This window comes from Serinus canaria, unplaced genomic scaffold, assembly GCF_022539315.1.
Source record: "Serinus canaria isolate serCan28SL12 unplaced genomic scaffold, serCan2020 HiC_scaffold_266, whole genome shotgun sequence".
Lineage (NCBI taxonomy): Eukaryota > Metazoa > Chordata > Aves > Passeriformes > Fringillidae > Serinus > Serinus canaria.
Window position 1 is genome coordinate 1 of NW_026108380.1, and position 10748 is coordinate 10748.

General features: G+C 65.4%; 2 protein-coding genes across 2 annotated transcripts; one reads left to right on the forward strand and one right to left on the reverse strand.

Moving 5' to 3' along the window:
* Positions 1-197: 197 nt before the first annotated feature.
* On the forward strand, positions 198-7636 carry LOC127061211 (F-BAR domain only protein 1-like; the record flags this gene model as incomplete). The annotated part of the gene is made up of 13 exons (XM_050987811.1): positions 198-260; positions 349-391; positions 500-591; positions 667-1254; positions 2043-2161; positions 3031-3136; positions 3212-3323; positions 3410-3565; positions 5035-5167; positions 5243-5442; positions 6438-6502; positions 6592-6756; positions 7377-7636. Coding segments are annotated over 13 exons (1865 nt in total), but the record flags the coding sequence as incomplete, so codon positions are not given.
* LOC127061212 (tyrosine-protein kinase JAK3-like) lies at positions 7606-10725 on the reverse strand. Its single transcript, XM_050987812.1, has 6 exons — positions 10583-10725; positions 9731-9855; positions 9314-9486; positions 8339-8456; positions 8127-8237; positions 7606-8046 (listed from the first exon to the last, which is right to left on the reverse strand). Exons 2-6 carry the CDS (start codon positions 9851-9853, stop codon positions 7930-7932), a joined length of 642 nt encoding a protein of 213 aa, XP_050843769.1. The 5' UTR covers positions 9854-9855; positions 10583-10725; the 3' UTR covers positions 7606-7929.
* Between the last annotated feature and the right edge of the window lie 23 nt (positions 10726-10748).

A 10748-nucleotide genomic window follows, 5' to 3' on the forward strand; every position in this document is an offset into this window, starting at 1 on the left:
TGGGACATCTCATCCTTGGGGACATGCCATCCTTCCTGAGCCCCTTCCCCTTGGGGACAATGCCACTCTTCCTTAAACCCAATCCCTGGGGACATCACCTCCTCCTAGCCCCCCATCCATGGGGACACCCCGCCCTTCCTGAGCCACCCCAGAGTCCCCGTGGCTCCGTGTCCCCTCACAGTGACATCCCCCTGCAGGGCACACGGCGTCCCTGACCCCGGCCTGCAGTGACATGGACCCCGAGGGGACACTGGCGGCGGGTTGAGACCGGGCTGGGGTCCTGAGGATTTGGGGGGGGGTCACACCAGGGGTCCTTGGGGATGCAGTGCAGTGTCCCCTCTCCCGCAGGTGACAGCACGGGGAGGGCTCTGCCAGCGGCGCAGGTGAACAGGTAGGGGACAGGGAGGGATTGGGGTACCCTAGAGTGGCCAATTCCCATTTCTGGGGGGTCCTGGGCAGGCTCTGAGCCCCCCCCCCCCCCACTCTGTCCCTGTCCCAGCGACCCCGGGAAGCCCCCCCAGGACACGCCGCCCTCGGCCGCGCTCTTCGGGCCCCCCCTGGAGTCGGCGTTGGAGGCAGAGGAATTCCCGGGTGAGGATTTGGGGGGCGCGACGGGAACCCCCGGCGGGGTGGGGGGGCCGCGCTCTGACCGGGGCTGTCCCGCAGCCCCCCGCTCCTACGTCCTCACCTCGTCCTCGTCGCCCTTCTCCTCCTCGTCCCCGGAGAACGTGGAGGACTCGGGGCTGGATTCGCCCTCGCACCCCGCGCCCGGCCCCTCCCCGGACTCCCGGCCCTGGACCCCGCAGCCGGGCACGCCGCAGAGCCCCGGCCCCAAAGCGGAGCCGCCCCCCGCCAGCACCGCCTGGGCCCCGCGGCCCCGCAGCCCCTCCGGCCGCCTCCCCGAGCCCCCCAACTTCGCCGTTTTCAGCGGCCCCGGCGCCGAGGGGCTCTGGGGGGACGCGGGGGTCGCGCCCCGGGGTCGCAGCCGCTGCCTCAGCGGCCCCGCCCCACGAGAAGCGCCCTCGCCGGACCCCTTTGGGGACCCCCCGGCTTGGGGCAGACCCCGAAGTCCCGGAGGGGAGCAGCCCCCCCTGACGCGTCCTTCCTCCAACTCGGCCTCATCGTCCTCCTCCTCGCCGGCCCCCCCGAGCGGGGGGGAGTCCTCCAGCCCCTCTCCCTGGGGCTGCCAAGGGCCGGGGACCAGGCTGAGCGAGGGGGGCACGGCCGGGACCCCCCCGCTGCAGTCGGAGCCGGGTGAGTGTCGGGGGCGGGGGGGCTGCCCCACGTTACCCCTAAAGGGGACTCCCACAGCCCCCAACTCTGCCCCCCCCGTTCCCTCCAAATCTGCCCCCATGACCCCGAACTGTGCCCCCCGTGACCCCAAACTCTGTCCTGAGTGCCCCCCAACTCTGCCCCCCAATTAGCCTGAACTGTGCCCCCCCGACCCCCAACTCTGCCCCCCAATTAGCCTGAACTGTGCCCCCCGTGACCCCCAACTCTGCCCCCCAATTAGCCTGAACTGTGCCCCCCCGACCCCAACTCTGCCCCCCAATTAGCCTGAACTGTGCCCCCCGTGACCCCCAACTCTGCCCCCCAATTAGCCTGAACTGTGCCCCCCGTGACCCCCCAACTCTGCCCCCCAATTAGCCTGAATTGTGCCCCCCACGACCCCCAACTCTGCCCCCCAATTAGCCTGAACCGTGCCCCCCATGACCCCCAACTCTGCCCCCCAATTAGCCTGAACTGTGCCCCCCATGACCCCCAACTCTGCCCCCCAATCTAGCCTGAACTGTGCCCCCTTGACCCCCAACTCTGCCCCCCAATTAGCCTGAACTGTGCCCCCCACGACCCCCAACTCTGCCCCCCATTACCCTTAACCCGCCCCCCCCCCCTAAATCTGCCCCCAAAACACCAAAATCTGCCCCCATCACCCCAACTCCGCCCCCCACCCCAAAACCGAGCCCTGCCCAATTCCCGGGGGGTGGTCCTGGATTCCTGCCGTGTCGGGGCTCTCCCCTCACCCCCCGTTCGTGCCCCCCCAGACTCGGTGCCCGCCTGGCCCAGCGCTGCCCCCCGGGACGTTCCTCTCGTGGCCCCCCCGCGCCGCTCCCGCACCAAGCGGCCGCCGGCCGGGCCGGCCGCGGGCAGCAACAGCGACCTGGTGCGGGGTCTGGGGGGGCATGGGGACCCCCGGGCTTGGGGGGGGCGCGGGGACCCCCGGGAGGGGCGGTCAGACAGGCCCCGGCTTCCCAGTGCTCCCAGTATGGGAATGGCAGCACCGGGAGGGCGGCACTGGGAGGAGATTCCCTGGGGAATGAGAAGGGGGGTGGGATGGAGGGGGTAGGAATTTGGGGGTTCGGGGGTGTGGGGAGTCAGGGATGTGTGGGGAATTCGGGGGTGTGGGGATTTGGGGTGTGGGGATTCAGGGGGTGGGAATTTGGGGGTGTGGAAATTCAGGGTGTGGGAATTCGGAGGTGTGGGGAGTTCAGGGATGTGGGGATTTGGGGTGTGGGTATTTGGGATGTGGAAATTCGGGGGTGTTGGGGAATTTGGGGGTGTGGGGATTCAGGGGTGTGGGAGTTCGGGGATGTGGGGATTTGGGGTGTGGATTTGGGATGTGGAAATTCGGGGGTTGGGAATTGGGGGGAATTGGGGTGTGGGATCAGGGTGTGGAGTTCGGGGATGTGGGGATTTGGGGTGTGGGGATTCAGGGGGTGGGAATTTGGGGGTTCAGGGGTGTGGGAGTTCGGGGGTGTGGGAATTCGATGTGTGGGGAATTCGGGGATGTGGGGATTTGGGGTGTGGGAATTCTGGGGTGTGGGGAGTTCAGGGATGTGGGGATTTGGGGTGTGGGTATTTGGGATGTGGGAATTCGGGGGTGCGGGGATATGGAATTCGGGGGCGCAGGGATGCGGAATTCGGGGATGCAGGAATGCCGAATTCGGGGTGCAGGGATGCGGAATTCGGGGTGTGGGAATTCGGGGGTGCAGGGTTGCAGACACCCAGCCCAGCCCCTCCTTGCCTCGGCAGTCGCGCTCGCTGAGCCCCTCGCCCTCCTGGAGCTGCGGCCCCTCGCACTCGGCTCCCGCCAGCCTGGGCGAGCGCGGCTTCTTCTCCGTGGCCCCGCCGGCTCTCGGTGCGTCCCGGGGGGATTCCGGGGGGTGGGCTGGGGGTCCCAGCCGTGCGCTGACCCCTGTGCCCCCCTCCCCAGGGCTGTCTCGCGGTCCCAGCCCGGTGGTGCTGGGCTCGCAGGACGCGCTGCCCGTGGCCACCGCCTTCACCGAGTACGTGCACGCTTATTTCAAGGGGCGCGACGCCGACAGGTACGGGGGGGGGGATCCCGGGGGTCCCTCCGACCGCCGTGTCCTGCCCGGGGCAGGTCCCCTGACCCCCGGTGTGTCCCCAGCAGCTGCCTGGTGAAGGTGACCGGGGAGCTGACCATGTCCTTCCCCGCCGGCATCGTGCGAGTGTTCGGCGGCCCCGCGGCCCCGCCCGTGCTCAGCTTCCGCCTGCTCAACGCCGGAGCCATCGAGCAGTTCCTGCCCAACGCCGAGCTGCTCTACAGGTGAGGGGGACACCGCGGGGACACCGCGGGGACAGCCTGCGAGGTGCGGGGGGCAGCGGTGGGGGGCTGGGGTTGGGCTACGGGGGGTGTCTGGGGGATCCAGGAGCCTGGGGAGGTGATGGGTGCAGTAATAGGGGCGGGTTTTGGGGTACAGGAGGGGCTTTGGGAGGTTGGGAAGTGATGGATGCTGCAATAGGGGCGGGTTTTGGGGTACAGGAGGGGCATGGGGGCCATGGGAAGTGATGGATGCAGCAGTAGGGGCGGGTTTTGGGGTACAGGAAGGGCATGGGGACCTTGGGAAGTGTGGGTAGAGTGATGGGGGCGGGTTTTGGGGTACAGGAGGGGCTTAGGGAGGTTCAGAAGTGTGGGTGGAGTGATGGGGGGTGAGTTTTGGGGTACAGGAGGGGCGTAGAGACCATGGGAGGTGATGGGTGCAGCAGTAGGGGTGGATTTTGGGGTACAAGAGGGGCATGGGGACCTTGGGAAGTGTGGGTAGAGTGATGGGGCCGGGTTTTGGGGTACAGGAGGGGCTTAGGGGGTGATGGATGCAGCAATAGGGGCAGGTTTTGGGGTACAGGAGGGGCTTAGGGAGGTTCAGAAGTGTGGGTAGAATGATGGGGGTGAGTTTTAGGGTACAGGAGGGGCATGGGGGCCATGGGAGGTGATGGGTGCAGCAATAGGGGCAGGTTTTGGGGTACAGGACAGACGGGGACCTTGGGAAGTGATGGGTGCAGGGACGGGGGTGGGTTTTGGGGTACAGAGTGTCCCTGTTTTCCTGGGGATACCCTCAGGAGCTGAGGGATGGGGAGCAGAGTTTTGGGGGTTCCAGGGCTCTGGGCGTGCGGGAATGCAGCGATGGGGAGCTGGGGATTGGGATTTTGGGATTCTTGGGGTCTGGGGGTGCTGGGAATGCAGCGATGGGGAGCTGGGGATTGGGATTTTGGGATTCTTGGGGGTCTGGGCATGCTGGGAATGCAGCGATGGGGAGCTGGGGATTGGGATTTGGGGATTGTTTGGGCTCTGGGCATGCTGGGATGCAGCGATGGGGATTGGGATTTTGGGATTCTTGGGGGTCTGGGGGTGCTGGGAATGCAGCGATGGGGAGCTGGGGATTGGGATTTGGGGATTTTTGGGGGTCTGGGCATGCTGGGAATGCAGCGATGGGGAGCTGGGGATTGGGATTTGGGGATTTTTGGGGGTCTGGGCATGCTGGGAATGCAGCGATGGGGAGCTGGGGATTGGGATTTTGGGATTCTTGGGGTCTGGGGGTGCTGGGAATGCAGCGATGGGGAGCTGGGGATTGGGATTTTGGGATTCTTGGGGGTCTGGGCATACTGGGAATGCAGTGATGGGGAGCTGAGTTTTGGGGATCCCAGCGGGATCTGGGCATGGTTTGGAGCTGAGTACCGGGGTGCCAGCTTCTGGGGGTACCCAGACCTTGCTGCCCCTCATCCCCCCCACGCCCCCAGCGACCCCTCCCAGAGCGACCCCAGCACCAAGGACTTCTGGCTGAACATGGCAGCGCTGACCGGGCACCTGCAGAAACAGGCGGAGCAGAGCCCGGCCGCCTCCTACTACAACGTGGCGCTGCTCAAGTACCAGGTGAGCCCCTGAGGGCACCCCACCCTGGGCACGGCAGGGTCTCGGTGCCCCCCTGAACCCCCCGATGTGCCGCAGTTCTCGCGGCTGGGCCCCGGCTCGGCGCCGCTGCGGCTCTGCGTGCGCTGGGACTGCGCGCCCGGGGCCACGCGGGTCAGCGTGGAGTACGGCTACAACGCGGCCGCCCTGGCACTGCCCGTGCCCCTGGGCAACGTGCACGTCCTGCTGCCCGTGGAGGAGCCCCTGACCAACCTGCGGCTGCAGCCCGCGGCCAGCTGGTACCGGGAACGGGGAGAGAGGGAACGGGGAGAGAGCGGGGCTGGGCTGCGGCGGGGCGGGGGTGGAGGATCTGGGGTCCTGAGCATGAACAGGGTGGGGGTGAAGGGTCTGGGGTCCTGAGCATGAACAGGGTGGGGGTGAAGGGTCTGGGGTCCTGAGCATGAGCAGGGTGGGGGGTGAAGGGTCTGGGGTCATGAGCATGATCAGGGTCGGGGGTGAAGGGTCTGGGGTCCCAAACTTTCAGAGGGTGGATGACACAGGGCTGGGAGCCCCAAACTCCCTCAGGGTGGGGGGTGAAGGGTCTGGGGTCCTGAGGCTGAACAGGGTGGGGGGTGAAGGGTCTGGGGTCCTGAGCATGAACAGGGTGGGGGGTGAAGGGTCTGGGGTCCCAAACCTTCACAGGGTGGATGACACAGGGCTGAGAGGCCCAAACTCCCTCAGGGTGGGGGGAGGACACAGGACTGGGGGGGTCCCACACTTGCTGAAGGTGGGGAGCACAGGAAAGGGGTCCTGAGTCTGCCCAGGGTGGGAGGAGGGGGACCCTGGACTGGGTAATGGGGACACTGGGCTGGGAAATGGGGACCCAGGACTGGGAAATGGGGACCCTGGGCTGGGAAACGGGGACACTGGGCTGGGAAATGGGGACACTGGGCTGGGAAATGGGGACCCAGGACTGGGAAATGGGGACCCTGGACTGGGAAATGGGAACACTGGACTGGGAAATGGGGACCCTGGACTGGGAAATGGGGACCCTGGACTGGGTAATGGGGACACTGGGCTGGGAAATGGGGACACTGGACTCGGAAATGGGGACCCAGGACTCGGAAATGGGGACCCTGGACTGGGAAATGGGAACACTGGACTGGGAAATGGGGACCCTGGACTGGGAAATGGGGACCCTGACGGGGTAAGGAAGGCAGGATGTGCGGATGGGCAGCAAGGGTTGAATTTTGGGGGTGTGGGGGCTTGAGGACCACCCCCCTTATCCCGGCAGGAACCTGGAGGAGAAGCGGCTGCTCTGGAAGCTGCTGGACATCCCCGGCGCCCCGGGCCAGGGAGGTGAGGCCGGGCCCGCCCTGCTCGGGGGTCCCGGGGCGGGGGCTCCGCATCCCGACCCCCCCCAACCCCTGCGCTGTCCCCTCCCCCAGGCTGTGGGCGGCTCTCGGCCAGCTGGGAGCCGCTGGGGGGTCCCAGTAAGCCCAGTCCCGTGGCTGCCCAGTTCAGCAGCGAGGGCAGCACGCTGTCGGGGGTGGAGGTGGAGCTGGCGGGCGCCGGGTACCGCATGTCGCTGGTCAAGAAGAGGTTTGCCACAGGTACGGCCGGTGGGGGGGACGGGGATGGGGCTGGGGGGTCCCTTCCCCACAGCCTTGGGGAGTGTGGGGTCCTCTGTCCATCCCCTGGGTCCTGGGGGAACGGGGGGTTCCTTCCCTGGGGTGTTTAGGGTCCTTTCTCTGCTCTTTGTGGGTTCTCCAGGGTTCCATTTTCTTGCTCTTTGGGGTGCTCAGGGTCCTTTCCCTGGGGTATTTAGGGTTCTTTCCTCTCTCTTTGGGGTGCTCAGGGTCCTTTCCCTGGGGTATTTAGGGTCCTTTCCCTGCTCTTTGTGGTGCTCAGGGTCCCTTCCCTGCTCTTTGGGGTGCTCAGGGTCCCTTCCATGGGATGTTTAGGGTCCTTTTCCTCGCTCCTTGGGGTTCACAGGTGTTCATTTTCTACTCTGTGGGGTTCATGGGGTCCTCTTTGGGGTGCACGGGGTCCCTTCCCTGCTCTTTGGGGTGCTCAGGGTCCCTTCCCTGGGGTGTTTAGGGTCCTTTCCCTGCTCTTTGGGGTTCCCGAGGTCCCCCGGTTCGGTGCTGGCACCAAGCTCCGGCCGCTGGGCAGTGCCCGTGCCTGGCCGGGGCCGTGCCCTCCCTCCTCTGTGCCCACCTTTCCTCCGCAGGGATTTACCTGGCGGGGTCCTGAGCGGCTCCCGGACCCCCCCCAGGCCCCCCCCGCGGTTGTGTGAATTGGAAAAACACTGGATGGAGGCGGGCTGGGGAGGGGGCGCCTCCTCCTCTTCCTCCCTTTCCTCCTCCTCCTCCTCCTGTCCCCGCCCTGTCGCTGTCCCCGCGTCGTCTCCTGCTCCCCCCCGCCGCCCTCCCCTGTGCTGTGAAGGGAGCAGGAGCTGCTCTTTTATTAAACACTTTATTTTCTAATAAATCCCCCCCCGCCGGCTGCTGCCTCCTTCCTGCCACGGCGCCAATCCCAGAAATCCCAGAAATCCCATAAATCCCATAAATCCCATAAATCCCAGAAATCCCATAAATCCCATAAATCCCATAAATCCATCCCAATTCTGCCACGGAGCGAGGAGGGCAAGGAAAAAAGGGGGAAAAGCCAAAGGGATGGGAGGGTTGTGATGTGGGAAAAGAGGGGTGGGGGCTCTGTCCCCCCTCAAAGCTCAGGGAAGCATCACCACGGATTGGGGAGGGGTCCATTCTTGGGGGGGGGAGCTACCCCCGAGTTTTGCTCCGCCCATCCCGCAGCGCCTCGATTTTGGGGGACAGCTCCCCAAAAGTGGGTCTGGCGCCAGGGGTGAAGGCCCAGCAGCTCATCATCAGCGCGTACACCTGGGCGGGGGGACAAGGGACATCAGGGCAGGAGGGGCACCCCGGGGACCCCCCCGCCAACCCCGGGACAGCGGTGTCACCTCCGGGGGACAGCCGGTGGGAGCCGGGAGTCGCCGGTTGTCCTTGAGGAGCTCCAGCAGGTGGCAGATGATCTGCGGCGGCCTGGCGGTGCCCATCATCCGCAGGAATTCCTGCGGGCACGGGGGGCATCCGTGAGTACCGGGACACCCGGGAGGATGCGAGGGGTTCGTCCCGGGGGGAATGTCCCTCTCCTTTCCAGGGAAAACGTCACCTCCGAGGGGCTCCTGCTCTTGGAGCTGTAGGTGAAGAGCTCGTAGAGGAGCACGCCGAAGCTCCAGGCGTCGGAGGCGCAGGAGAAGATGTTGTCAGCCAGGGATTCCGGAGCGTACCTGCCGGGAAAAACGGGTCCAGAGCCCCGGGAAAAACGGGTTCAGAGCCCCGGGAAAAACGGGTCCGCAGCCCCGGGAAAAAATGGGTTCTGAACCCAGGGAAAAGGGGATCCTGAGCCCTGGAAAAAATGGGTTCTGAGCTCTGTGGAAAGGGGATCCTGAGCCCTGGGAAAAGGGGATTCTGAACCCCGGGAAAAAACGGGTTCTGAGCACCAGGAAAAGGGGATCCTGAGCCCCGGGAAAAATGGGTTCTGAGCTCTGGGAAAAATGGGTCCAGAGCCCTGGGAAAAATGGGTTCTGAGCTCTGTGAAAAGGGGATCCTCAGCCCCGGGAAAAACGGGTCCAGAGCCCCGGGAAAAACGGGTCCAGAGCTCCGGGAAAAATGGGTTCTGAGCCCTCGGAAAAGGGGATCCTGAGCCCTGGGACAAACGGGTTCTGAGCACCAGGAAAAGGGGATCCTGAGCCCTGGGAAAAATGGGTCCAGACCCCCGGGAAAAGGGGATCCTGAGCCCTGGGAAAAATGGGTTCTGAGCCCCGGGAAAAACATGTTCTGAGCTCTGGGAAAATGGGATCCTGAGCCCCGGGAAAAACGGGTTCTGAGCTCCAGGGAAAGGGGATCCTGAGCTCTGGGAAAAACGGGTTCTGAGCCCTGGGAAATAGGGATCCTGACTTCTGGGAAAAACAAGTTCTCAGTCCCCAGAAAAGGGGATCCTGAGCTCTGTAAAAAACGGGTTCTGAGCCCCAGGAAAAGGGGATTCTGAGTCCCCAGAAAAGGGGATCCTGATCTCCGGGAAAAGCAGGTTCTGAGCCCCGGATCCCGCTGGAATTCCAGCCCTCCCCGTGCGCCCCTCCCTCACCAGAACACGGGGCTCTGGCCGGGCTCCCGCACCACGTAGTAATCCTTGCCCTGCGGGAGCAGCTTGGCCAGCCCGAAGTCGCCGATCTTGACGTGGCTGTCGCTCTCCACCAGGATGTTCCTGCTGGCCAGGTCCCGGTGCACGCAGCGCTGCGCCCCCAGGTACTCCATGCCCTGCCGGGAGGCGGCTGCTGGAGGGGAGCGGGGACACAGCAGCGTCCCCAGGGCTGGGGAACCCCCGCGGGAGGGTCCTTGGGGGCTCATCCCGGCCGGAGCACAGCCCCGGGGGTGAGGGTGGTGCTGCTCCGGCCGGGACAGGATCCTGCAGCATCCCCAGGGCTGGACAGTGACCCTCGGGTGGATCCATGGCATTGCTCCAGCCCCAGCCCCGTTTTCCCGGTGCCCGCCCCGATCCCACCTTGCAGATCTGCCAGGCGTAGAGGAGCAGCGTCCCGTGCTCCAGGCGGGGCTGGTTCTTCTGCAGGAAATCCCGCAGGCAGCCGTTGGGCAGGAATTCCATCACCAGCCGCAGCCCGCGCATCCCTGCGGGCAAATCCGGCACCGGGATGGCCGGAGCCGGGAACGGGGATCCCTGCCCCGGTCCCTGCCCCATTCCCTGTCCCATTCCCTGCCCCATTCCTTGTCCATTCCCTGCCCCATTCCTTGTCCATTCCCTGCCCTTCCCTGTCTATTCCTGCCCCATTCAGAGCCCCATTCCCAGCCCCATGCCCAGTATTCCCAGCCCCACTCCTGCTCCATTCCCAGCCCCATTCCCGTCCCATTCCCAGCCCCATTCCTGTCCCATTCCCAGCCCCATTCCCGTCCCATTCCCAGTGTTCCCAGCTCCATTCCTGTCCCTTTTCCAGCCCCATTCCCATCTCCATTCCTATCCCATTCCCAGCCCCATTCCTGCCACATTCCCAGCCCCATTCCTAGCCCCATTCCTGTCCCATTCCCAGTGTTCCCAGCCCCATTCCCAACCCCATTCCCGTCCCATTCCTGTCCCATTCCCAGTGTTCCCTGCCCCATTCCCAGCCCCATTTCCAGCCCCATTCCCAGTGTTCCTAATCCCATTCCAGCCCCAATCCCAGCCCCATTCCCAGCCCCATCCCAGCCCCATTCCCAGCCCCATTCCCAGCCCCATTCCCAGTGCGCAGTGGTCCCAGCCCCATTCCCAGCCCCATTCCCAGTGTTCCTAATCCCATTCCCAGCAGTCCCAGCCCCATTCCCAGCCCCATTCCCAGCGGTCCCAGCCCCATTCCCAGCTCACCCCGGCTGTAGCAGACGCCCCGGTACCGGACGATGAAGTCGTGCTGCAGCGAGTGCAGGATTTGGATCTCCCTCTCGAAATCCCGAATTTCCTTGGCCGAATCCTGCTGCAGCCTCTTCACGGCCACCAGCTCGCCCGTGCTGTCCCCCGAACGAAGACAGGGGGT

Excerpts from the sequence above, each read along its gene's own strand:
- LOC127061212 (XM_050987812.1), bottom strand. The coding sequence starts at position 9,853 with ATGCGCGGGCTGCGGCTGGTGATGGAATTCCTGCCCAACGGCTGCCTG. Across the intron at positions 8,457-9,313 it reads GGCCAGAGCCCCGTGTTCTG|GTACGCTCCGGAATCCCTGG; the intron begins GTGAGGGAGGGG and ends TTTTCCCGGCAG. Across the intron at positions 8,047-8,126 it reads CCACCGGCTGTCCCCCGGAG|GTGTACGCGCTGATGATGAG; the intron begins GTGACACCGCTG and ends CCCCCCGCCCAG.